The sequence below is a fragment of the Felis catus genome, chromosome A3 (assembly GCF_018350175.1).
Source record: "Felis catus isolate Fca126 chromosome A3, F.catus_Fca126_mat1.0, whole genome shotgun sequence".
NCBI classification, from domain to species: Eukaryota; Metazoa; Chordata; class Mammalia; order Carnivora; family Felidae; genus Felis; species Felis catus.
In genome coordinates, this window is record NC_058370.1 from 11081732 (window position 1) to 11109715 (window position 27984).

The 27984-nt window shown below is 43.4% G+C and overlaps 1 protein-coding gene and 1 long non-coding RNA gene across 7 annotated transcripts in view; one reads left to right on the top strand and one right to left on the bottom strand.

Annotated features, from left to right (window-relative positions):
* Window positions 1-19124, top strand: part of ADNP (activity dependent neuroprotector homeobox) — a 34148-nt gene extending 15024 nt beyond the window's left edge. For 5 of the 6 annotated variants that reach the window (XM_019826358.3, XM_023251105.2, XM_023251104.2 and 2 more), the window contains 3 exons: window positions 11123-11235; window positions 13054-13146; window positions 14933-19124. In XM_019826358.3, the coding sequence (XP_019681917.1) occupies window positions 11128-11235; window positions 13054-13146; window positions 14933-18040 (3309 nt within the window). In that variant the 5' untranslated portion in view covers window positions 11123-11127 and the 3' untranslated portion in view covers window positions 18041-19124. The remainder of the gene's footprint in view (window positions 1-11122; window positions 11236-13053; window positions 13147-14932) is intronic. The other variant, XM_023251106.2, reaches the window with a different exon arrangement.
* LOC123384276 lies at window positions 1606-27023 on the bottom strand. Its single transcript, XR_006595090.1, has 2 exons — window positions 24689-27023; window positions 1606-2468 (listed from the first exon to the last, which is right to left on the bottom strand). It is a non-coding gene; the product is annotated as an uncharacterized LOC123384276 (long non-coding RNA).
* Between the last annotated feature and the right edge of the window lie 961 nt (window positions 27024-27984).

Here is a 27984-nt window from a genome sequence, read left to right on the forward strand (position 1 = left end):
TTTGTGCTTGGTCTCTCTCTGTCTCTCAAAATGAATAAACGTTAAAAAAACAAAAAAACATTTTTTTTTTTTTTCAACGTGTATTTTATTTTTGGGACAGAGAGAGACAGAGCATGAATGGGGGAGGGGCAGAGAGAGAGGGAGACACAGAATCGGAAACAGGCTCCAGGCTCTGAGCCATCAGCCCAGAGCCCGACGCGGGGCTCGAACTCACGGACCGCAAGATCGTGACCTGGCTGAAGTCGGACACTTAACCGACTGCGCCACCCAGGCGCCCCTATTTTTTTTTTTTTAAAGAAGGAAATTCAGACACAGGTTAACACGTACAAACCTGGAAGACATTGTGCAAAAGGAAAAGCCAGTCACAAAAAGACTTTGTGATTCCACTTACATGAAATACTTAGTAGTCAAAATCATGGAGACAGTAGAATTGTGGTCGCCTGGTGCAGAAGGGGAGTGAAATGGGATGTTAATTGTCTAATGTATAGAGTTTGACTTTTGCATCGTGAAAAGAGTTCCGGAGATGGGTGGTGGTGATGGTAAAATGGTATTATGACTACTTAATACCACTGAAGTGTACACTTAAAAATGGTTAAGATGGTAAATTTTGTTACGTGTATTTTTACACAGTATAAATTGATTTAAAAACATATCTCCAGGCGTGCCTGGCTGGCTCAGTTGGTGGAGCATGCAACTCTAGATCTCAGGTTGTAAGTTGGAGCCCCATGTTGGGTGGAGACATTAGTTAAGGTATAAAAAAAAATTTTTTTTTTAATAAAAGCATACCTCCATTCATTTCAGGCTAACCACATTTTATGTGAAGAATAGCCATTTGTGCTAGCATTTACCCTTGTTGGAAGGAAAGCACAGTTCTTAGAATAAAAATTTAAAAAATCTCAGCCAACATCGCTTTTCTTGCTGCATGACTAAATGCTTGAGATGCATAGATGCATTTCCTTTTAAAAGAAAAATTGCGGGGCGTCTGGGTGGCTCAGTCGGTTAAGCGTCCGACTTCGGCTCAAGTCATGATCTCACGGTCCGTGAGTTCAAGCCCTGCGTTGGGCTCTGTGCTGACCGCTCAGAGCCTGGAGCCTGTTTCAGATTCTGTGTCTCCCTCTCTGCCCCTCCCCTGTTTGTGCTGTCTCAAAAATAAATAAACGTTAAAAAAAAAGAAAGAAAGAAAGAAAAATTGCATGTGTGTACAAATCCAGAAGGATAAATACACCCAATGTTAACCCTTGCCTTTGGGTATGATTATTTGTGTTCATGCCTTTTCTACATTTTGTTATATTAGCTCCAGTTGCCTTTTTCTTTTGTCACAGTCTTACTGAGATGTAACTGATACACCATACAATTCAGCCCCATGAAATATATGATTTTTTTTGTATATTCAAAGAGTTGTGCAGCTATCACCCCACAAAAGAACCGGGTCCCCATTAGCAGTCACCTTCAACCTTCCCCCCAACTCCTCTAGCCTTTGGCAGCTTTACTCTTTATGTCTCTGTAGATTTGCCTATTCTGCACCTTTTGTGTAAATGGAATCATATAACAAGTGGCCTCTGGCAGCTGACATCTTTCACTTCTTTCACATTATATTTCATATGATGTTTTCAGGTTTCATCTGTGTTGGAGCATATATCAGTACTTTTTTATGGCTCAATCATTTCATTATATGAATATACCACATTTTATTTATCCATTTAACAGTTAATGGAGATTTGGGTTGTTTCTCCTTGGGTGTTAATAATTACTGTGAGAACATTTCGTGTACAGGTTTTTACGTGGATGTAGGTTTTTATTTCCCGGTTGCTTTTGTAACAAAAATGAATGGAACTTAATTTGCCAAAAAGAGCCTAAGAGGTAGTTGAAAGCAGACCAGCCTCCTGCCTAACCCTGTTCTCCAGAAAAAGAAAAAGGATCACCAAAGCCTCTTCTTTCCCAAGCAGTTTTTGGAGTAGCATGGTTCGAGTATTGATGATTGGAAGGTGGTAAAAGAGAGACACAGGATACGTCTGTTTTTGAAAAGCTGGTTTCCGTTTTGCAAGTTATTATTACGATTTAGATATCCTTCCAGCGTGACTGTTTAGTGAGTTGGCATTCGTGGTGATGGTAAGAGCACTTTAGAGCAAGTGGTCTCAGAACTAAGTTCTTGTTTCAGTTCTCTGGATCTCACGGGGCCATCTGACCTGACATATGTGCGTATTCTTAATCACAGTTTCATCTCTTGAGCTAGTTTAGTTGAGCTTGTATAAGGCCATTTCAGTCTTGAGTTTTGAAGTTTTGGCGTTTGGAGATGTATGTATTTGACATGCTCTTGTTTATTACCTTCAATATCAGAGATCAGACCTTGGTCCAAATGGGTAATGGGAGGAGGGCTGCATCCTAGATCTGAAGATGACCTTGAGACCCGGCTCTGTCACCGACAAACTGATCACCCTTGGGTCAGGTGCTTCACCTCAGTTGCTAATCTGTAAAATGAGAAGAGTTTAGATTAGGCAACCCTGAGGCTCTTTCAGTGATTCACAGTGTTCCGCTTTAGAATCAGAATGCTCTTGCCCCTTCACTTGAAAAGATACTTAAAGACTTGATAATTACTTCCCTTCAAACCAGATGTGGACTCAGTACAGATTTTTTTTTTTCCCTCACCAACTGAACCACCTAATACTGAAACACGCAGCACATATTAAAAAAAAAAATCTTGGTTAATTGTCACATGTGAGGTGGCTGCCGCCAACACAAATAACACCTTTCAGGAGCATTAACTTAAAAATAATATCCAGGGCATGCCCAGTGAGTGGAACATGCAACTCTTGATCTCAGGGTCATGAATTTGAGCCCCATGTTGGGCAGAAAGATTACTTTTTAAAAAAATAATAAAATTTGAAAAAAAAAAAAAAAAACCCAGTAACATCCAGAACTAGAGAAGTGTTGTCCCATTTGACCTTCTGATTTAGCATATCTGGAATAAGTTTATTCAGGGCACCAAAGACATTGACAGACTGGAGCCTGTCCACTGGAGGTTGGCTTCTGTGATAGCGGAAGCAATGGTGAAAAGAACTGAGTGTGGGTAACTTGGAGAAGGGGGAATATTTGGGAGGAGAAAGGGTCTGAAAAACCTGGAAGGCTGCTCTGTGGCTAGAGGATTAAAGATTTCTGTACCCGGACTGAGAGCTCTAGGCTTGTGGACAGAGCTTTCCGGCGTGGGACAAGCTTCCTGGCAGGGTCTGTGCTGTGCTCACTCAAGGTGATCAGGCAGAGAGATGATCTTAGAGCAGGGCTGCTTGTGGGAGGGATTCACCCATGGTTCGTGAACAGTGGCCAAAAGTGTTCCTATGACCAAACGTTGTACAGGATGCTATATTTGCATAAATACACTCATGTTGCCATCTACTTACCAAAAAAATAGTATGAAAGCTTAAGGAATTTAATCATTGATTTGGTTAAGACTTGAAGAACATCAAAATGTCTTTTTTTTCTGGAGGCAGTTTTGTATTTGACAAGATTAACTCCATTGGGATTTATTATTATCAGAGAATAGTAAGAGTCAATGCAGTTAGTGGATAAGAATAAAACAGAAATTGGTTACATTTCCTGTCTGCTTCTTTATTAACAGGGTTCTAACATGATTATCCTAAGCAAAATAATTCATTATTCAGATTTAGTTTTTGGTACAAGTGTGTCTTCATTTGCAAAGTAATTTCTCTTTCTCATCCTCCTGGGCTTTCCTAATAAACCCCTGTTGTGGCCTCAACACTACTTCACAATTTCTGTTAATTAAGGAGAAGGGAGCCTAAACTTTGTTTTCCTACCTCTCATGCTGCACAGTTTTATCTGCTAATCCAGAAGAGCATTCTGCTCCTGGATTATCAGTTACATGCTCTGTGGTATTTGGGATTGAGAAAGAGAGATGATAATTAGAGCTGCCTTTCTATGAAGAGCCTCTGGCATCTGCAAGGTCTTTTGCCCAAGTTTATAGGAAATTGAAAGATTAGCTGCTTCTGTTCAGGACTGTGGCTTAAAAAAAAAAAGATTGAGTAGGGTGATTGCTTCCAGACTGAATGTTAGGCTCTGGGCTCTCAACACGGTCACTCGTTGGAAGGTTGTTCTAGAAAGGCTTTTACAGGGTTTCTTTTTCAAAATACAAACATACAAACTTTTTTACGACTGGTTTAGTTTAAATGTAGGACTTAGTGACACCCTTAAAAGCAAATAAGATGTGTCTGTTCACTGCTTCTGATCCCAGAATTATCAGGAAAGATAAGCACTTAACTGATTATAAAAGAAACTGTGTTTTACAATAACCACATTTATGCTTTGTGATATCGACTGGTATTAAATATGTTGCTGAGGAGGTGGTAAGAGGAAGAGTGAGCGCACAAATATGGAAATGTTTTCTTTCTGCCTAGTTTTTATTTTAATGGGTCCTAAATGTTTCCACAGAGACGTCACAAGAGCTGTTTTAAAAAAAAAAAAAGTACATCATAGGTAGCATGAAGATTTCATGAAAATCTTAAAACGTCTGTGCTTCTTAAAAAATAAAATTTAGTTAGCGATTTAAACTTAAAATATATCTGACCCTTAAACCCGAGTGTGGGTTATAAGATCTTTATATAAATAGTTGAATCCTTAGAACAATAGTGGAATACTTTGTTTTCTTAATATCAAGGGTCTGAATTTCTTCTTACATGTTAATTTGGACTGAGGATGTTTTCAAAAATGTAATTGTTTATATTGTAGTAGTTTGAATGTCTTCCTAATTCTTTATTAATTTAGAAAATAACAACTGCCATTTTTCTTCACTAGTAATGGCATAATTCCCGGCCTTTGATCCCACCCCCAGCCCCCAGTAAAAGATTTTCCCAGATGTGTATTTTTCTTTATAGCTTAATGTAGAAAGGTTTAAAAGACAACATCAAAGTATAAACTGTACTTTAATCCTTAGGCTTATTGTGGGCTTCTGATAACCATACTCTGATCAGACTGTAATTTTATGTGGCAGAGATTTTCAGTAAACTACTGGAATTCTGCTGTAGCCATCAAACTTCTTGCTTTGGGTGATTGCCCACCAGGTCCCGATTCTACATTTCACAGCTGCCACCTTGGCATATACATTTGCTTTAGAAACAGTTTAGGCAAGTAACTGTTTCAAGGAGATTCTCGGGAACAGACTTTTCCTTTTTTCTCTTCCCATTTCAACCTGAGTCCCTCTACTTTTTTAAGATTCAGTTAAGATTTGTTTAGAAACCAGGGTTTCCTCTTCAAAGGGGGTGTCGGGGGTGTTGAAAACCCTGGTTTTAGACTAAGCAGCTTATGTTTCGGTGTTACCAGGAAGAAGTAACCATTCCTGGCTAGCTCTCAGTGCATTGTTAGAAACATTTGCTTAAGATAATTACAAGTTATAATCAGTAACATAACTGATGCATTAGTTGTCACTCGGGTATATGCTTCTTCGATTTTGGTTCCCAGATACGAGAAAGTTGCACTTGTACTTGGGGGTGATGGAAACTAGGACATGCTTTCGTATTTACTTCCGTATTTTCTGGCATGTTAAATTAGCACCATATGTTCTTATTAAGAACTTGGGAAACATAAGAATGCACATAAAAATATGAAGAATTGTAATACTGAAAAATCCCATGTTACATCCACACTTGAAGGAAAAGTTTGATGTGGGGGCTTTTTTTTTTCTTCTGGCTTGTTTGATTATCTATGCCTGGTCAAAGGGTTAAGGTTGGGTTGTTTTTGATTTAACTTTCTGTGGGCACAGTTATGTTTTCTGCTTTTCTTGTACCCCTAAAAACAGAGACTAAAGGATGCTATCCTTGATCTGATGGCTCTGTGAGGGACCTTATCATACATAGACAAGCCTCATTGACTCTTGGTACATCAGGTCCTGCCAACCTTGCCTTGAGCCAGATAAACTAGCACCGTCTGTCGGATTCCTGTTCGTCTTCCTAACCCAGGAGAACCTGAGTACGACACCTAGCTTGATTCAAGCCTTTCGGCAGAGATTTTGCTTCCTAAAGGATAATTCTTTTTCTCAGATAATGGCTTCTTTGCTCCTAAGGAAAGTTCACAGTGAGGTAGTATTGTCCTTCCTGTGTACGGATTCAGCCTATATAGATGGTACGTCCTCATGAGACACACTCACTCTGCCTCATTTACTCTCTTGGTATGTGGAGTAGAGAAATGTTTTTGTTTTTGGTATATGGAGGGGTAGGAGGAGTATGTATTTGATGAGTCTTCAATACGTGTTTTCATTTCATCTCTAGCTTAGGGCTACAGATCTCAGATTTTCATTTCTGCCATCTGACTCGTGCTTTCTAAGAAAGTGCATGAGTAGGAGTTTGGCCAGGATTATTACTAAAACTTTAATGTTTGGGCCCCAATCAGTAGGTGTGGATATAATTCTCAAAGATCAATAGGAAGGAGTGTGGCTGAATCATTCAGCAGCAGTGAATTTAAATCATTCTCAAAAATTGATATTTTAAGTCTAGTTCATCAGATGGCATATGCTTACCCAAACGCTACTTATTTTCAGTTGTTAATAAAATACTTGGAAATGTTAACTCTTATTAATAGGTCATTTAGGGGCGCCTGGGTGGCCCAGCCAGTTAAGCATCCAGCTCTTGACTTCGGCTCAGGTCATGATCTCACAGTTCGTGAGTTTGAGCCCTGCGTTGGGCTCTGCACTGACATTGTAGAGCCTGCTTGAGTGTCTCTCTCTCTCTCTCTCTGTCTCTGCCCCTCCCTCCCTCACAGGCTCTCTCAAAAAATAAATCAGTATAAGAAATAAATAGGTCATTGAGCTTTTAGAATTTAGAAAGTGATTCTTTTCATACAGTGTTTATTTTGATTAATGAAACCAGGGGCCACATCATCTTTCAGAATGACTGTCTTCCTGGCAAACTCTTATTCTTCCTACTAGACTTAATTTACAAATGTAATTACTTGGCATAAAGTTCTTCATCTTTTCTCTTGCTCACTTCCTCTTCTGTGTCCCACTGCCCAGTGGTCTACTAAGATTTTTGGTTGCAAAGGACATGAACTAAGCTTAAGCAGAAATGGGCATGTACTTGGCTCTTGTTTAGGAAAAGTCGAACAGGTGTCCTTCCTCCCTCTGCTTTCTGCTTGTAGTAGTAGGTCCTGAATCCTTTTCAGCATCACTATCAGTCTTGTTTGGGCACATGTCCAACTAACTCTACCAGTCAGTGTCTGTAGAGATAGAATACTCTTAATTGGTGTACCTGAGTCCTGCACACTCTGCTCTAATGGAGGAAGGGCCTCCTAATGGCACATCATCTGTACCAGGGGTGGCTCCAAGGGGGAACGTTAGCAGGTAAAAACAACCATCTTTTTTATTCCAGTGCCCGAGTGCCCACTGTGTGCTCTATAGGTCCTGTCCCTTAGACACGATGGATTTTTGAAGGGAACAACTAGGTCCTGTTGTTCATCTCCCTTTTCTGAGCACAAAGTATAGGTTTTCCAGAAGTGACAAACAGGTCAACTGTGGTTCCATTCTATTATACTGCATATTATCCCCTTTTTTTGCCATGAGCTGAAGGGATTATGGTATGACTGAAGGGAGCTCTCCTTGGTATTGAGATAATGGTGCAGACCTGGTGAAATAGCCATCCTCATGGCCAGGGAGGTTCAAGAGAAAGAACTAGCCACCTGGGGACAAATCTGAAGAGGAAGACTATCCTGCATTCCTTTGAAAGCCCATCACCAGACAATTTTAACATTGTAAGATATCTTCCTCCCTAAGAGTAATTGTTGTAAACACTTTGTTTTTAGCTAAGTGAGGAAACAGCCCTTAATCCCAGTTGATTTCTTATTTACTCTGTTCCTGCCCCTCAGTCACTTAAGGTATGGGCCCCTTGTCCAGGTTTCTAATTTAAAGGGCTTTTTAGGGGTGCAGAGGAGGCCAGGAGTTACTCTTATAGAAGTTTTAAAGTATGAATCAAATAGATAACATGGGTGAACCCTAAAGCCGGCAGTTGGAGTTTTTTTTGTTTTGTTTTGTTTTTAATGTTTATTTTTGAGAGACAGGGGAGGAACAGAGAGAGGGGAAGATACAGAATTTGAAGCAGGGTCCAGGCTCTGAACTGTTAGCCCAGAGCCCGATGCGGGGCCCGAACCCACAAACCGTGAGATCATGACCTGAGCTGAAGTCCACCTTAACAGATGGAGCGCAGCCACTCAAGGCACCCTGAAGTTGTTTCCTAACAGCAAGCAACAGGCTGGGGAAAACAACAACATAGGGCTCTTGAGTTCTTTTTCTTATCATCCATACTAATCCTAACATTCACAGATAAGAGTTTGTTGGAAATGTTCTTTTGGAACCTTTGGCTTGTAGAAAAGCTTGACACAACGGTGGCCCCTATAGGAAGGAGGCGAGCTCCATTGCTGGAGGGCAGGAGTAGGAGGGAGGCTTCTTTGCTTATATTCGTACACTGTGTGCCTGTTTCGTGCGGTGTTTTACTTAAAAAACAAGAGTCTTTGTAAATGTTTTTGATAGTGGTAACACATATGAATGAATGTGTTATTCTCGCTCCAGATGGACGTAATCTTGTAAGTGATCTCCATAAGCAAGATACATGGAGGGTACCTCCATCTGAGGAAGGGGGTGGAAAGGATTCCCCAGATAATTAAAAAAAAAAAAAAAAAAGAAAAAAAAACAACTGGCATCTTTTAAATTTATTGTTTATTTTGAGAGGGCATGAGCATAACCGGGAGAAGGGGCGAGAGAATACCAAGCAGGCTCTGCACTCCGTGCTGAGCCCGACACGGGGCTCAGTCCCCACGACCTGTGAGATCATGACCTGAGCCCAAATCAAGAGCCAGACGCTTACCTGAGCCACCCAGACACCCCCCCCCCTCAAAAAAATGCCAGGAATCTTAACTCCGAGTGTTCTGTATCTTTCAGTGTAAACTTAGGCTCCTCCTAGTTGCTAATCATTAAAAAAAAGCCATTTTTGTACAACAGTTTCTGGTAAGCAATGTTCACTATTTATATATCTGTTTAATTCAGCCTAAGTAAACTTGGGATTTACTGTATGGCTGAAATACCAAGTTTTATAAATTAGAAGTTTCTTATAGCTAAGCTCCTTTATGAGCATACTCACTTTTTCAGACCTATAGGTTTATAAGTTGGGTACCTACCATGCAGTGAGGTGCTTCAGTTGGAGGTCTTAAAACAATTTTGCTTGCTGTGAATGGTGGGCACTTAGGAGAATGAGTTTTCCTTTATCCTCTGCAGCAGTTGAGCTCCCCTGGATGTTTTCTGTATAGGTGGGTGGCTTCGGTGGTGGCGACATTTCCAGATCATTGGGCATTTGTTTTGCTGAGATGTTGAGCTGCTTCTATCCAGGAGGCAGGGGAGACCAGTAATGGCTGCCTTCTGGGCCCACCTCTCCTCTGAAGTAAAGCAGGACTGACTAGGGAAGTTCGGAAAGAACTGCTGGGTTTGGGCCCACAGAGTTTATGAGTTGAATAAACAAAAATGTCCCTTCTCAGACTTGGGTGCTTATGGGCATCTGTTTGATGCCTGGTCTCTTCAGAATTAGCCTGTAACATTTTCTGTTATTTCTGAAACATTTCTATCAGGTGGCTTTCTCCAAATGACCTAGTTTGGGGAATGGTTTTATTAAGCAACTAGTTAAAAAGTTTCAAAGAGATGATTTAAAAACAATTTAGCAATAAAATTTCCACAAGGAATAATGGATTTGGTCTTGAATGCACATTAATTTGTATGCAAAGTGACTTCTGAGTCCCCTGTTAACCACTAGGCTGATTATTGGATGGCACAGTGTGGAGGGCACCATAGGCATGCTTCTTAGCTGATAGAGGAGTTTGGTGTTGAGCATGGGAAGGCTGATTTTTTTGGTTTTTTAGTGAAGTGCTTTTCTTTTTTGACCTCAATTACACTTCAGTACTTCATGTAGAATATTTTGAAACTTCTAAGTTCTGGTGACATACCAAATTCTAGGAGTTCCTATTTGCTTTGGTGTAGGCTTCACTCTCTTCCATTTTTCATAGTCCACAATATTGACTTTTGGATTCGAATGATAAATGAGGCAACATGATTCTGTATTACATTTGGACTAGTTGATTATGGCCGTGCTTACAAATGGTAGTGATATTAGAGAGTACCTGCCTTTATTAACTAGAAAACCAGATTTGCATGTATTAAACTTTTAATTCCTGATGCTTTGGCTTTCAGGTTTGCCTCTAGTTTGGGGTTTTGGAACTCTTTTATATCCTACAATGTTTATTTGGACTACTAGATAAGTTCTTACCATATTTTATAGGAAAATATAAATGATCATGTTGAAAGCCATGCAAATACTAATTTTATTTTCTTAACTTTTGTTTTTTAAGGAACTTGGTGAAGTGGATCTAAATTTCTGCTTTAATGTGTTAGGTCATTTAAATAATTTTTCAGTTCCTTCACACATATATAGGCTTTTCATTTTTCAAAAGGATCCCCTAAAATCTGTAACACAGCACTTGCTCTGATGCTGAGTGCCTAGCTTTCCCCATCACCATATAAGTGAGTGCCTTTGTCCAGGTGTGGTGCTGGCTGGGGGGCAGGCTACACAACCGTTAGTGTCTGTAGTTGGGATAGTATATGGAAACACTGAAGGAGATTTCTTTAAGAATATCATAGCAGCATGCAGGACGGTTCCCAGAAAACAAACACTTCTTTTCCCTGGCACTCAAAATTATGTGGCGATGATGCTGGAATGGCGAACATTTTTCTATTTTCAGAGGCTCAACATCACAAGGAGAAAAGCACTCACACTCAATTTTAAAATAATCGGTTGGTATTATTAACCTAATTCTCAACTTTAAAAAAACCAGTTTGGTGATGAAGTTAAGCTCTAGAATTGTGCCAGAATAGACTCCTAGTCCATCTATGATGTAAGATGTCCTGTTAGACAAGGTCAGAGAGCACTTATTTTGCCTGCCTGCTCTAAGCACCAGAACAGACTAGGTAAGGGTGTCTGCTCACCTTCTTTGTCAGTGGGCCAGGGTTTGTGGTCCTGCCATCAGTGGAACTAGGAAATATTACAAGTTGTACGTGTTTTGACTTGACTTAAATTTTTTTTTCCAATAGAAACTATGTTCCAACTTCCTGTCAACAATCTTGGCAGTTTAAGAAAAGCCCGGAAAACTGTGAAAAAAATACTTAGTGACATTGGGTTGGAATACTGTAAAGAACACATAGAAGTAAGTAGCATGCCATTTTTTAATTTTAACATGACTCAGCTTCTGATCCATTACTTTGTGTCAGCAGCCAGGATGGTTAATTCTTAGCTGGGATTCTGAATTTTAACTGCAGCATTAGCTTCCCCGGAGCTTTCTCAGTTGGCTAAACTTGTTCCCTTCTCCCTAAAATGGGCTTTTTCATCTTTGCATCATGAAGCAAAAGCAGTTCTACCATTGAGGACATATACGTGTCAGACACTTTACTAGGTGCTTTAAAATGGTCTCTAAATTCAGATCCTTAGAACAACCCCTGGGGGAAATGTAGGAATTCTCATCCAATTTTCAGATGAAGAACCGGTAAAGAAATAGGTTCACCTCACAGCTGAGCATATGGCAGGGTCTGTCTGCGGGACTCCAGAGCCTGTTCTCATTCTGATATGCCTGAGTGTTCTGGTTGACCTTCTGATTGTTGAGGCGTGGTGGTTTGGGTGCTTGTTGTCTCTTTCCTTAGGATTTGAGCAGTCGTTGGCCCTTTTGACCCATCATAGACGATTATCTTCCCCTTGTGTAACAGTTTGGACTTTTGCAAACTGTTTTTCTAACCTGTTTATTCTACGAGCTTTTAACAGCCCTGTGGGATAGCCAGTGTGCTGGTCTCCTCCTTTTCCAGATCTCCTTGCTCCAGATCTTGCTGGTTAGTTGGTCAAAGCCTCTGGTTGAAATATTTAAAGCCGTTTTCCCCTCTAGCCTTTAAGTTCCAGCTGGCCAGGGACCAGAACTACCTTGCCCATCCACGTATAAGCAGCACCAAGCGCAGTGCTGGGTACGTAATAGGCACTCAGTAAACGTTTGGATGGAATTGAAAGTTAAAAAGGGATTTCCTTCATACAACGGGTTTTCTTTTCCGGATTCCCATGAGTAATACTCTAGGGGTGGATGATGAAGACTGAAGCTTCTCCAAAGTGGGCTTCTCTAGTCATGTTGTCCCCAAGCGTGGAAGTTCACTGCCTCTCCAACCCCACAAATTCAGGTAGATCTGCCCAATGAAACAGTCCATCCACTTCCACTTTGCACTCAGTTGGGTAATCTGCATAAGAATAAATGCAAATGTGAAGATACCTTTTCTATCCTGCATTTGATGTGTTCCTCCTGTTACTACGCCCATTACATCCTCTGGAATTTATACGTACTTGATTTTTCCACAGGGAACTGTGAACCTTTTAGGAGCCAAGAGGAATTTTCTCCTAAGACTTTGCTATCTTCCTGGCCTGGGGGGAAAATGGGCCATTAAATTTTTATAGGAGAGTATAAATTTAACACAATACTGCTTACTTTCTTCAAATAGCTTTCTTTCTTCCTTTTGTGGGTTCAGAAATCGTGAGTTTTCTTCCCAGTCCATTTCTACCCACCCCCCCCAACTCCCCCCCCCCCTTTTTTTTTTTCCTGCAGAAACAGAGTATCACATCCATGGTGCCTTAAGCAAACATTGCTAGTTCATATTCCATTTTAATACTACAATTGATGAGTTACAATACTCTAATGAAAGGGGCTTTGGTATTAATATGTGGCTGAATTTTTTACTTAATTAGAACTTCAATTGGTTTCCTTGGAAACCTGGCTGACCATTTAGGGGAATGTTTGGTTGTTAGATGATGTTGAATGCAACTTCCATATGCCTTTTCTATTTCCTAATAGCCTAATCGTTCCTAACTTTTAGTTCTTGGTGGGGTTGGTTTTTCTGTGTGTCTCCCCAGCTCTAGCCAAGAGATGGGATTTAAGTCAGGTTGGGCTAGAGTTGGTATCATGATGTTTTTGTAAACTTCTTTCACTGTTTTCTAGGATTTTAAACAGTTTGAACCTAATGACTTTTATTTGAAAAACACTACATGGGAGGATGTAGGACTATGGGACCCTTCACTTACAAAAAATCAGGTAAGTAGCAGAGGAGACTTAATGACAGCATCCTTGGTACGTCCCCTTTTCAGCTCTAGGCTTTTTCGTAATGATGCATCGTTTTGTAGGCAGCAACCTAGTGTGGAAGTGTCCGCTTCCTAAGTGGCGGGAAAACTAGGAAGAATTTGTCTTTTTTGTCATTGGACAGAAACTTCAAGTGTGAGAATAGGAAATTTTGTTACTTAAAGGTCCTGAGGCCCAGTGTACATCAACATTCCCTCACAGAAGTACTTTGGCTCTTTTATTTCTGTTTCTAAACTGTTCCTCCAACATTCTGTTCATCTAGGTCATCCATCATTATTTTTGTGTCTGTCACAATTCTTACTTTTTTGGAGAGGGTATTTTTTTCTAGGTTGGTGTCATCCGACCTCGGTGGAGCAGGGTGGCTTTGTTAGGATGGCAGTGACAGGTGTAGCTTAAATTTTTACAGATTGGAATTAAAAACACTATTAGGTAGTTCAAGGCACCAGCAAGTGTCAACAGGTGAAGATGTGACAGAGAAAGTGGTATAGGTGGTGGTTCCTGTCCCACAGGGAGAAGTGATTGTCACTGCGGACTTTACCGTTACCTATTTCAGTAGCGATTGTAACTCTAATTATTGATCTGTTTGTCCATCGGACTATACTTAGGGAATTACTACTTTTCAACTTTGTGTCAGAAATCTGATAGTATAGTTACTTGGTTTTTTTCTTCTAAAAGGTATTAACCAGAAGTCTTAGAATGTAAAAGCCTTCCAGTGGGACAGGTCACTTAATTCGGTTTTATGAATCCCAGAGCTTCGTATTCTAACACTAAATAAGGGTTGAGCTTTAAGGAAAAGGGGAGAATTTAATATTGCCGCAAACCAGCCTCTGAAACAAAGCAAGCTTCTACGGAGGAAAGGTAATCTCTTGCCCAGCTGGTGTTCCACTGGTCTTCAAAGGACAAACTGTACAGGTGCTAACGAGCATAATTCTGGAAGTTGCTCTTTGAAATCAGTATATTCTGCAATACTTGTTGGCTTTTTAATAACACCATGCATTGCTCATAGTCTATAGGAAATTTTTATTTAACTTCTTAATTTGAGTCAAAGCAGCTGTCACTTCATTACTTCTTTTGAAGCTGCTCTTGCTTGAGAAGAGAGCATGGCTTCTAGAAGAAAGGCTTCTAGAAGAAAGCAGACTCTTCAAATCAGTAGCTTTTTGATCAGCAATGAAATCTGAATACTACACTGTACTTCGATCAGAGGGAAAAAATGTTCTGAGATTTTTGAAGATTCTCCATGATGGGAAGGATAAAAGGTGTATCTTTATGTCTTACTGCCTAATTGCACACAGCACTCTGGGCCCTGAGTTTTACTGAAGAGTAAGTCTGCAACCTTTAGTGATTTACTGATTCAGGGAGTGAAAGTGATTTCACAGGGTTTATTCTTGTCGTGTCTGACTGTAAAATGTTTATCTTTGAAGCCATTTGTCTTTGGCTTTTCTAAAACCAGTCAGCAAATATGACTTTGATTTTTTCTAAACATTGAGGAAAACTGGAACGGAGTATTTTGTTTATACTCTGGAAACAAAATAAAATTTGATTTCAAACTGCTTTTCCACCTGGGTTTATATTTTATAAATCCATTTTGCAGAAGGAAAAATAATTAATGCATTACAGAGTTTCAGTTCTAAAAATATCATTATATCTCTATTAAAAACAGAGGATGTCTGGGGGAAGACCCAGAACTTGTTAGCGCCTATGTGAAGTGGCATTCTCATTCCAGTTTTTGTCTTTTCTTTAGGACTACCGGACAAAACCTTTTTGCTGCAGTGCTTGTCCATTTTCTTCAAAATTTTTCTCTGCCTACAAAAGTCATTTCCGGAATGTCCATAGTGAAGACTTTGAAAATAGGATTCTCCTTAATTGCCCCTACTGTACCTTCAATGCAGACAAAAAGACTTTGGAAACACACATTAAAATATTTCATGCTCCAAACGCCAGCGCACCAAGTAGCAGCCTCAGCACTTTCAAAGATAAAAGCAAAAATGATGGCCTTAAACCTAAGCAGGCTGACAGTGTAGAACAAGCTGTTTATTACTGTAAGAAGTGCACTTACCGAGATCCTCTTTATGAAATAGTTAGGAAGCACATTTACAGGGAACATTTTCAGCATGTGGCAGCACCTTACATAGCAAAGGCAGGTGAAAAATCACTCAACGGTGCAGTCCCTTTAGGTTCAAATGCCCGGGAAGAGAGCAGTATTCACTGCAAGCGATGCCTTTTCATGCCAAAGTCCTACGAAGCTTTGGTACAACATGTCATCGAAGACCACGAACGCATAGGCTATCAGGTCACTGCCATGATTGGGCACACAAATGTGGTGGTTCCCCGATCTAAACCTTTGATGCTGATTGCTCCCAAACCTCAAGAGAAGAAGGGCATGGGACTCCAGTCGAGAATTGGTTCCCTTGCTTCTGGAAATGTCCGGTCTTTGCCATCACAGCAGATGGTAAATCGACTCTCAATACCAAAGCCTAACTTAAATTCTACAGGAGTCAACATGATGTCTAATGTTCACCTCCAGCAGAATAACTATGGAGTCAAATCTGTAGGCCAGGGCTATGGCGTTGGTCAGTCAATGAGACTGGGTCTAGGTGGCAACGCACCAGTTTCCATCCCTCAGCAGTCTCAGTCTGTGAAGCAGCTACTTCCAAGTGGAAACGGAAGATCTTACGGGCTTGGGTCAGAGCAGAGGTCCCAGGCACCAGCAAGATACTCCCTGCAGTCTGCTAATGCCTCTGCTCTCTCTTCAGGCCAGTTAAAGTCTCCCTCCCTCTCCCAGTCACAGGCATCCAGAGTATTAGGTCAGTCCAGTTCCAAACCTACTGCAGCTGCCACGGGCCCTCCCCCAGCCAATACTTCCTCAACTCAAAAGTGGAAAATATGTACAATCTGTAACGAGCTTTTTCCTGAAAATGTCTATAGTGTGCACTTCGAAAAAGAACATAAAGCTGAGAAAGTCCCAGCAGTAGCCAACTACATTATGAAAATTCACAATTTTACTAGCAAATGCCTCTACTGTAATCGCTATTTGCCCACAGACACCCTGCTCAACCATATGTTAATTCACGGTCTGTCTTGTCCATATTGCCGTTCAACTTTCAATGATGTGGAAAAGATGGCGGCACACATGCGGATGGTTCACATTGATGAAGAGATGGGACCTAAAACAGATTCTACTTTGAGTTTTGATTTGACATTGCAGCAGGGTAGCCACACTAACATCCATCTCCTTGTAACCACATACAACCTGAGGGATGCCCCAGCCGAATCTGTTGCTTACCACGCCCAAAATAACCCTCCAGTCCCTCCAAAGCCACAGCCAAAAGTTCAGGAAAAGGCAGATATCCCTGTTAAAAGTTCACCTCAAGCAGCAGTGCCCTATAAAAAAGATGTCGGGAAAACCCTTTGCCCTCTTTGCTTTTCAATCCTAAAAGGACCCATATCTGATGCACTTGCACATCACCTACGAGAGAGGCACCAAGTTATTCAGACGGTTCATCCCGTGGAAAAAAAGCTCACCTACAAGTGCATCCATTGCCTTGGTGTGTATACCAGCAACATGACCGCCTCGACTATCACTCTGCATCTCGTTCACTGTAGGGGTGTCGGAAAGACCCAGAACGGCCAGGATAAGACAAACGCACCCTCTCGGCTTAATCAGTCACCAGGCCTAGCACCCGTGAAGCGCACTTACGAGCAAGTGGAATTTCCCTTGCTGAAAAAGCGAAAGTTAGATGAGGATAGCGATTCGCCCAGCTTCTTTGAGGAGAAGCCCGAGGAGCCTGTTGTGTTAGCTTTAGACCCCAAGGGTCACGAAGATGATTCCTACGAAGCCAGGAAAAGCTTCCTAACGAAGTATTTCAACAAACAGCCCTATCCCACCCGGAGAGAAATTGAGAAGCTGGCTGCCAGTTTATGGTTGTGGAAGAGTGACATTGCTTCCCATTTTAGCAACAAGAGGAAGAAGTGTGTCCGAGACTGTGAAAAGTACAAGCCCGGTGTGTTACTGGGCTTCAACATGAAAGAACTAAACAAAGTTAAGCACGAGATGGATTTTGATGCCGAGTGGCTGTTTGAGAATCACGATGAGAAGGATTCCAGAGTGAATGCTAGTAAAACTGCTGACAAAAAGCTCAGCCTTGGGAAGGACGAGGACAGCTCCTCAGACAGTTTTGAAAATTTGGAAGAAGAGTCCAATGGAAGTGGTAGCCCTTTTGACCCTGTGTTTGAAGTTGAGCCTAAACTCCCTAATGATAACCCGGAGGAACACATACCGAAGGTCATTTCTGAGGATGCTTTAGAATCGGAGAAGCTAGACCAAAAAGAGGAGGATGGTTCAAAGTATGGAACTATTCATTTGACTGAGGAACCAACCAAACTAATGCATGATGCTTCTGACAGTGAGGTTGACCAGGATGATGTTGTTGAGTGGAAAGACGGTGCTTCTCCGTCTGAGAGTGGTCCTGGTTCCCAGCAAGTGTCAGACTTTGAGGACAACGCGTGTGAAATGAAACCAGGAACCTGGTCTGATGAGTCTTCCCAGAGTGAAGATGCAAGAAGCAGTAAGCCAGCTGCCAAAAAAAAGGCTACCGTGCAAGGTGACAGAGAGCAGTTGAAATGGAAGAATAGTTCCTATGGAAAAGTCGAAGGGTTTTGGTCCAAGGACCAGTCACAGTGGAAGAATGCATCTGAAAATGATGAGCGCTTATCTAACCCACAGATTGAGTGGCAGAATAGCACAATTGACAGTGAGGACGGGGAGCAGTTTGACAACATGACTGATGGGGTCGCTGAGCCGATGCACGGCAGCCTCGCCGGAGTTAAACTGAGCAGCCAGCAGGCCTAAGTGCCAGGCTCTCTGGCATCGGGGACCTGCTGCAGCCCGGAACTCTGCTCTCCTGGCGGCAGGACTGCACAGCTGTACTCTCACTGGCACTGCCTTCTGAGCGCCGGGTCATCGGGCTGTGGGGACGCGTGGCCACTGCAGCCCGGTGGTGGTTTCCAAGTCTGTGACACACGATCGGCTGATCTGGCTTCAGAACTTGCTGTGACAGACACGGTAAATAAATGTGAAAACCCAAGAAGCTGGTGGCTCACGAACGCACACGAGGAAAAGCAGAGGTTTACTTTTCTGCCTTCTCGACATTTCTTTCCCTCTGTAAAATGTTTGGTTGGATGACCTTGGGAGGCGTTCTCCTGATTCGCGTGGTGGTGCAGGGCCAACAGACAAGCTGCCAGTCCCGTGTGTATAGTAGACTTTGGGGAAAATCAATTTTTTTTCATGTATTCATTCTGAATAGTTGAAATGTATATTTGTACAGTCTTTTAGACCTATTCAAGTGATGCCTATGATATTGTTATTGTGTACCCATCATAGATTTGTTTTGGTTTTTTTTTTTTTTTTTTTTAGTGTTGCCCTTGCTGTGTAATAAACGCTATACCTAGTTTACCTAGCAAAAGCTTGAAACTGCGCTAGTATGGACCTTTGGACAGACTTAGTTTTTGCACATAACCTTGTACAATCTTGCAACAGAGGCCAGCCACGTAAGATATATATCTGGACTCTCTTGTATTATAGAATTTTTCTTGTTCTGAATATCCTTGACATTACAGCTGACAGAAACAAAAACTGGTATTTCAGATCTGTTTTCTGAAATCTTTTAAGCTAAAATCACATGCAAGAATTGACTTTGCAGCTACTAATTTTGACACCTTTTAGATCTGTATGAAAGTGTGTTGTGTTGAAGCAGCAAACCAATGAGTGCTGCATTTTTGGATATTTAGTTTTATCTTTAGTTAAACACCACCCTGGTGTATTCATTTATACCATCTAATATATGACACACTGTTGTAGTATGTATAATTTTGTGATCTTTATTTCCCTTTGTATTCATTTTAAGCATCTAAATAAATTGCTGTATTGTGCTTAATGTAAATATTTGCTTTATTACACATTACAGTCCTGTGTCCATTATGTCTTGTGCCAGCTGATGCCATGGCTCACTTTCATCAGAGACAAGCCACGGCCACTGAGGAAACTTGTGAAAGACCACAATGTGCCATTGGCATAAAGGAATGCTTTCTCTCAAGGCACCTGTTACAAAATCTTTTGGTTTTGTTTTCGTCTTTTTCCTTTTTTAACTGCTAAAATAAACATCCTTGAGTTTTTCAGTTCCCCTTTTTTTAAGGAGCAGAGCCTGCTTGTATGTGTAAATGTCTCCGTGATAAAAGGATGTAAACAGATTGGCATTAATGTGCAAGCAGAATGTTGATGCCCTGGCCTTCTTCTAAAGGAAGTAAATGTTGGTCTTCACCTTATAATGGGAACAATTGTACTCAACAGGCAACTTCTGTCAGCTTTTATTGTAATTCTCTTGACCATCTTGCTATTAAAAAGGCTTTGGAGATCACACGCTTGGAGGGCTAAGATGGAAGGAGCTAGCGTATTTACAGATTCCCAATAGCAACTTGGACTAAAGAACGGTTACAAGGAGGCAGTGTTAGGCAACATTTTCAGTCATTACAACTATGATAGAAAGCTCCAGTCCATACAAAGGGCAGAAGCACAGCAGGCACCTACCTCTCGGGACCATTGGTCTAAAGAGTTAAGTGGCTGGCTTCCGTAACTTCTAAGACTCCTTCCAGTAGATAGGTGTAACGAAAGCATTAACAAGACCAAAGAAAGTTGGAACGACTTCCTTCTAAAATGTTAAGTCCTGCTTCTCAACTACAGGAGAGAGTGCAAGAATAGACTAGAACCTTTAGGGCATTTGGGGCTGGCATGGAGTTATTTTTAAGTCTGTTATACAAGTAGATTATAAATTCTATAGACCCCAGCTCATAAGATTTAGGACAGATGTCTCCAAATTAAGATGCCACAAATTACCAAATCAGAAAAACTGGCATTGATAAAGCCTGTTTTCTCTTACTTAAGGATAGTAATAGCAGCTGAATTTAAGCCATCTCACACTTGGTTTGAAAGTAGTCTGCCTAATAAATTACTAGGTGGGAAGGACTTAGCCTGGACTCGAATCCTACCCGGAGGTCTAATGAGACTTGAATAGACTAGTGGAGGGGGGAGGTATGTTCCTGGTTGGACTTTTGAGCAGAGACAGATAGATGAGCATGCTTCCTTGCTAAGGTGGTGGGAGTGGGCATTGTTGGCATTCGGAAAAGAATTTAGCCACCTAAGAATTGGAAATAAAGAAGATCCCCAACTAGAAATGTTGCAGAAGTCCTAAAAGTGTCTCAATAAAAGCCATTTTAAAAGAACGTTGTTGCTACTGTTTGCTTTTGGAATATTCTGGAAGTAAAAAGCTGCAGCAATCTGCACCTTCTAATCAGAGAATGTCTCTGTGGACTGAACAATTTTGTGGATTTTCTTTCCAGGAAACTTTTTGCCCTTCAGGTTTTCTAGTGGCCAGGAGTTCCAGAGTCCGACTAGCAGCATGATTTCTCTCTCTCCAGTACATCAAGAAACTTTCTTGTGCCATCTTTGGTCTCTTGTAAAAAGGGCTTGTGTCCTCTCTTAAGAGCTAAGCAGAAAAGGATCTACACCTTTGATTGCCCTATAGTTGTGTATCCAGGCTAAGTGCCCGCTCATTTGTAAAGATGAACGCTTTTCAGAGAACAAAACCAAGTCCTTGCTAGATTTGAAAAACGATCTGTCAAAGATGGGGGATGCCCCTCTGAAACACCCCTGGAAGCCATTAAACTTGTTAAGTGAGTAGTGCCATACACGGGGATGGCTTCCCTACCTCGACGCCAGACTGCCAGCCTCAAACTCTCAAGATGGGAGCCCCCAAAATCTTCTCTAGGGGATTCTGTGCCACTAAAGCTTGAGAGTCAGTTTGAGTGATGGAAAACACGCTTTACTAATGAAATTAAGTAGGATGTATTAAATCTATGGTTTTCACAGAGCATCAGGTCAGCCTTCTTGCCCCTTAGGCAATGGTCGGTCTTTTTTACCCATTGTAACCCTTATTTCTAACCTACCCTGTTGCTCATTGGGTTGGCCCCAACCGCAAGCATGTCTCACCAAAGTGTCATGGAGGAACATCTGAAGACTACTGAGCCCCAGAAGACTGGAAATAAAAGAGCTTGCTTCATCATGCATTCCAACATACCAGTTATCAGTTGGGCCGCCATGAGGTGGTCTGGGAAAAGACAAACTTGGTGTGTCAGCTTGGAAAAGGAGGCAATTTCTACCAACTACTACGTTAAAAATCGATCCAAAGTTAACCAAAGGATAGTCACTGTTAGTAATCCTTTGCATCATCTGGCTACTTCCCATCAACATACTCCACTTAAAATAACTTTAACATTGACTATAATTTAAATCTAAACGGAATTGCAAATAAAGTAGGAGTTGTATTCAAAACCAGCTTAAAAGGTGAAACGTTCCAGATCCTGAAAATCCTACAGTCATGATTTCAAAGTGCTCTGAGTAAGAGGACACAGAAAGGAGGTCCACAGTCCTTTCCAGGGCGGATGATCTGTGGATGGAATAAAGGGCAGCATCTTTACTATTTAAATGAGTTGTTGCAGCTGTGTGTTTTCAGAACACAACGTTCTTGCATCTGGTGCAAACCAACTGCATCCACCTGGCCCGTTTTGCATGAAATCTTGCTGGACCTTTAGAAATGTCTTATTACTAAGTGAGGCAAAATGGATATCCTAATAAGTCCATCGCTCACCTTTTGGACACTGAGAAAGCAAGAGGCTAGAAGTAAAAGGGCTTTTCCAATATAGTTGTAAGCAGTGTGCTGGCTGCGACCTGGACTAGAGGGAATGTGACAGCTACGTTGTACTGACCGTGTATGTGAAGCAGCCATACGTGAGAGCCTAGAGATTAATGAGAAAGGCTGTGCACAACTTGGTAGTGGCTGCTTCCAGCAACAAGTCTAGATATCGGGTTCCCTGGGAAGAGGGAGCCAAGAGAGACTCAAACACAGCCCTGTCCTCCAAGGAACCCTCCTCCAGGGCAGGGGCATGACTACACCTTTCCTCGCAGCTTAGCATACATTGCGAGTACTCCAGTACTTTCTGAACATCCCTGAAATGTTCCTGGGACTAGTTGTAGAGTACTAGAGTTCAAGATAATTTGAGTCCTCAGAAGAGTCCTCCAGTGCCCCAATACCCATCCACTCCCAAGCTCCCCCTCCCCACTGCACCCTCCCCCCACCCAAAACAAAAAACCTGTGTAGGAAGACTAGCTCCAGGTTTGAGAAGCGAGCTTGTCCCAAGAGCCCAACTGGCACAGGGGAGATGCTGACTTGGACCCAGGACATCTGAGCCCACGGTCACTGGCGTTCCAACCATACCGTGCAGCCTTGATCGTGGCTAAAGACCAGCCTCATAAGAAAGGTTTTTCCCTGCTGTGAATGCAGAGACACAGGAGCTTGGTCTCTAAACCAACACATCAACACGTCACACTTGCCTCGACAGACACTGCGTCTCCCAAACTGCCTGTTCATACAGCCAACTTTGTCATCTGCCTAACAACCATTTTATGTACTTAGGTTTCCGCTGCCCTTTTCATTTTTCTTTAAAGTTTGTTCGTGTTTTGGCCGGGGAGGGTGGGGGGAAGGGGGGAGGGGGGGTTGGGGAAGAGGAGTACAGAGCCTGACAGGGGGCTTGATCCCATGAACTGAGATCAGGACCTGAGCTGAAACCAAGAATTGGACACTTCACTGACTGAGCCACCCAGGTGCCCAACTGCCCTTTTTTAAAAGGAAAACTTTGCCTCTACAAGAAAGGACGACCAGCATCATTTGCCATTAATGAAGACATCCCTTAAAATAAATACAAGACAAAGCATTACACTAAAACTTTGTCATCTGTTACTGCTTGCTGAGGGCTGTGAGTCTGAGGTTGGCTCTGCTTGTTAACAAGGAAAAGCACAAGGATTCAGGGCACACTAGCACCAAAATGAGACTTTTTCCTTGACCCAGGCAAGACAAAGAATTGGGGGAGCCTTGAGTCTCGGGGTGGACTTCTGTTGCCTAATGGCATGCAGAGTGGCACCCAAGAGCCAAGAGGTGGTTCCGGCCCAGAGTGTTCCCCAGGGAAGTCTTTGCCCATCAATGATCGCCGAACTCTCCTCACCCAGCTTTAGACTCCTTTTTTATGAAATGGGAGTCTCGCTGGCAGGCAATAGAAGCTCCAACTCAGACTGTGTTTGATAAAGGGGACACGCAGGTAACACTATGCCTGAGTGGCAGACTGCTCAGCAGCATGGGCAAAGGCTCAGGTGCACTGTCCTTCTGTCCTGCCACCCACATGGTCACCTTCATCCTAGGCAGGAACCCTGGTGTCCATAGGGTGCTTCCCATTCACCTTGCCTGGGAGAGGGCTTCTCCTCCCTCCCTAGTGAGCAAGAATCCTGACGTTGGAGCCAATTGGACCATTCCAGAACTAGTTCCTGTGGCTGGTGGGCTTAGATCAGAGCTATCTCAGTGGGCCACTGGGAGTTAGGATGACCTTGATTGGCTTAGTCAGTACCCATCTCCGGAGCCGGGGTGGAATCAGTTCAACACAAACCAGAACCCAATCCGCATTACACTCAGGAAGGCGGGAGCCAGAGGTCAAGGGCCCTGCACTCTTCAAATCAAACCTTGAGCAGGATGTAAAACAAGAAGGTATGGTTGCTGCAACCCAGGTAGCCAATCGCTGAAAATCCCCTGACTGCTGTTCTCCCAGAGCTCAGCCGCCTCAAGGCTGCGATCCAAGTCCCCTGGGGAGCTCCAACTCGGCCCCTCCCCCGGGGCTTCTGATGTAGTTGGCCCTGGGCTGGTCAGGCCAATTCCCTGGTGCAACCAAGACTGAGAAGCACTGTTTTAAAGACATACACGTGAACATGGCCTACAGCACGAGCCTTCCCCGGAGAAATACACTTGCCTGTGGCCTTCCTATGTAAGAGCATTGATTCCACTTCTCCCCATTCAACAAACATGAGTCGGACAGCTTAAGAACCCCCACCTCTACACTCAGGCGACGTGTGTGTAGAAACCAAATTTTTTTTTAATGTTTAAAGAGAGATGTTTTAATGTTGAAAGAGAGAGAGAGAAGTGGGGAGGGGGATGGAGAGAGGGAGCCAGAGGCTCAGAAGTGGACTTGACAGCAGAGAGCCTGACCCAGGGCTCAAACTCACAAACCGTGAGATCATGACCTGAGCTGAAGTCAGACGCTTAACCGACTGAGCCACTCACGTGCCCTGAGTCCAATTTTTTAAAGATTTTTTAAAAAGTAATCTCTACACCCAATGCGGGGCTCGAACCCACAACCCCGAGACCAAGAGCCACATGCTCCACCAACTGAGCCAGCCGGGCGCCCCGACAGAAACCGGATTTCACGCGTGTCTCCTGGGCTCACGGAGGGACAACAAGGAGCCCCTGGGCCTGAAGGGACAGCCCCCGGTCCCCAGGCGGGGTCACCGCCGCCGCCCCCATCCTCGGCTCTCTCACAGATGAGCCAACGGAACAAAGGCACAAACCTCGTTCTCCGGGCGCTCCTCCGGGTCTGCTCCCTCTCCTCCGCCTCGGGCCTGGCTCCCCAGAAGAGCGGTGGGGACGGAACGCCGCGCTCCCTGGCCAGCAGAGTGGCCCCGGGGAAACCCGCGAGCAAGTCCTTCCCGTGGGAGGGCCCACCACCAGCCTGGCCCGGCCCGCGTGGCCCTGCGGTGGGGCCAGAGGCCTGTCCCGCCCAACGCCCTGTCCACTGCGGTCCTCTCCTTGCGGCCTTCCTCGGACTCAGCCCCACGTGCAGCCGGGAAAGCGCGCTGGCCACGAGTCCCGGCCAGGAAGGCAGACGCGGGCCTCAGGGCTTTGTTCTCCGCCTGCAAGGCTGAAGTGCGGGCAGCTGACGGTCGCTGATAAGAACTTGGATGCTTTGGAGGCCACAGGGATCCCACGGGACTCACAGAGATTCTGTGAAAGCTGTCCAGAGTCAGAATCGCTTTGAACCCCAAGACGGTTGTGCTCTTGACCGGAAGACAGAGTGGGTCAAGCACGTCTAGGAGCCTCCCAGAGCCCAGCGGCCTTTGAGGGCCCCTCTGCCACCTCCTGGTATCAGAGCTTCTCTGCCTGAATCTCTCTCCTCCCCCACCACGAGGCAGCTTGTTGTTGTTTTTAAGTAAGCTCTACACCCAACACGGGGCTTGAACTCAAGACCCCAAGATCAAGAGTTGAGTCTCATACTCTACCGAGCCAACCGAACGCTCTCACCAGGCCGCTTTTCACCCGGTTTTTATAGCCCTCCCTCAAGCCGTGGGCCAACTGGAAACAATAAAACTTTCTGCGGAAGGGGAAGAAAAAAAGCTTAAGTGGGATTTTGCTCTAAGATGGGGAGGAAGATGCCCCGGTGCCTCCAGCTGCCTGGGTCGACAAAGCATCTCCAGGGAGCTGGTGATCCTATCAGTAGACGCCTTTGGGGGTGTCTACCCAGCCTGTAACCCTGCTCTCTGAGAACTCGTCACACCCCAAGAAGGAGAGGTTTTTATCGTGAGTGGCTGTTAGATTTTGGCAGATGCCTTGTTCCACACCTACGGAGATGATCGTGTGGGTTCTGACCTGTATTAACACAGGGTGTTACACTGATAGACTTTCAGGTGTTAAACCGACCTTGCATTCCTAGGAGAGATCCCACTCGGCCATGTATCAGCCATGTTATAGGTTGCTGGATTCAGTCTGCTGATATTTTGGTGAGAAATTCTGCGTCTACGTTCGTGAGGGATATTGGTCTACAGTTTTCTTACAGTGTCTTCGTCCGAGTTGGTGTCAGTCACTTCCAAAAGGAGGGCCGTGGAAAGCACACACTTCTAGAGTAAGACCACACCCTCTGGCCCCAGGGGATTCGGAACTGGGGCACAGAGATGGTTGCTGGCAGGCCAGTTGCTTGCACTGCAATGGGCACTCAGCTGATGCTTCTCCCCAGCTGAGGACCCTCCCCCCACACCCTTGGAGTAAATTCTCCAGGGTTCTCAGGCTCTCACATGCAAATTGCCCACAGGGGGCCAGGCAGATCAAATAAATTGGCGAAACAATAATGGCTACAAGGGAAACCTGGAGAGCACGAGCCCCTCTAAAGCGACTCAGCTGTAGCTCATTGTTTTCAGCAACAGTGTGAGCCCGGAATTGCCAGACATTCCAGGGTTTTTTAATTTTTTATTTTTTAATTTGAGAGACAGTGAGTGGGGGAGGGGCAGAGAGCGAGGGAGACAGAATCCCAAGCAGATTCTGCACTGTCAGCATGGAGTCCGATGCAGGGCTCGAACTCACAAAACCCTGAGATCATGACCTGAGCCGACACGGGCTCAGTGGGACGCTTAACCGACGGAGCCACCCAGGCGCCCCTAGATATTCCAGTTTTTGAAGAGAAGCTGGAAATCCAGCTGTCCTCAGTTTCCACTGCCGGCGACTGATTTTAGTGAAATGTTTTGAATAGGTAAGCACCAAAAAAGTATAGAAAAAAACTGAAATGGGAAAAGTCTACTTCTCACCCAAAACATATTCGTGGTTCTCAAATTTTTGTTTATCCTTCCAAAGAATGTTAATGCCTTTCTCACACAGATGGAAGCATATCACACACATTCCCCTGTACCTTGGCTTTCGTATCTTGGTGACGTTTTCATACCAACTCACAAAGAACTCCTCTTTAAGTTTATTAATTTTGAGAAAGACAGAGAGGTGAGTCTTAAGTAGGCTCGACACATCCTGGAGCATGATTTGGGGCTCAATCCCACGACCCTGGGATTACGACCTGAACCAAAATCAAGAGTCTGACGCTCCTCATAAAGAACTCATCCATTTTGGGGGCACCTGGGTGGCTCAGTCGGTTAAGCATCTGATTTCAACTCAGGTCATGATCTCGCGATTTGCGAGTTCGAGCCCCACGTCAGGCTGTGTGCTGACAGCTCGGAGCCTGGAGCCGGCTTCGGATTCTGTGTCTCCATCTCTCTCTGCCCCTCCCCTGCTCACACTCTGTCTCTATCAAAAATAAATAAACACTTAAAAAATTAAAAAAAAAAAAAAAAGAACTCATCCATTTCTACAATTTCATGGGATTCCAGCCGTCTGAGTGTGTATAGATGTACCAGAACTGAACCAATCCCATTCTGATGGACACTTAGGTTCCTTCCAATCTCGTGTTATTTCCACATGTGGAGAAGAGCCTTTCGCATTTATCATTTCTCTCCTGTGTGTGTGTGTATATTGGGAGGTGAGATCCCTAGAGGTGAAGTTGCCAGGTTCAAGGGCGTCTACACTTGTCATTCGGACAGGGACTGTCCAGAGATCTCCACCAGAACGGTGTCTCACTGCCCATGCATGAGAACGCTTCTTTCTTCAAAATTTCACTAAGTGTCATCAAAAACTTCCGTGTTTGCCAGCCTGAAATCGTGAAAACTGAGGAATTTCAATATTCTTTCATACTTACTGGTACGGATCGAGTATCTCTTCATAGGATTAAAATGTCTCTTACATTTTCTTTTCTGTGAAATGCCTGTTCATATCCTTTGCTCATTTTTCTACTTTTTCTCGTATTTATTTGTAGGAGCTGTTGAATATTAGGGAGACTATCCCTTTATAATACGTGCTGCACATATTACTTTCCCAATTTGTCATTTGTCTTTTTGGTCACTCGTCTTTCAAATTTGCTTAGGATTTATCATACTGTATGGATTTTTTTTTTGGTTGAATTTTTTATTTGTTTTTGCCATGCAGAGGATTTAACTCTGGTTTTAAGGCTTCTGGATTTCGAATGATTCTCCAATGTTTCTGCCTCCTCGTATAA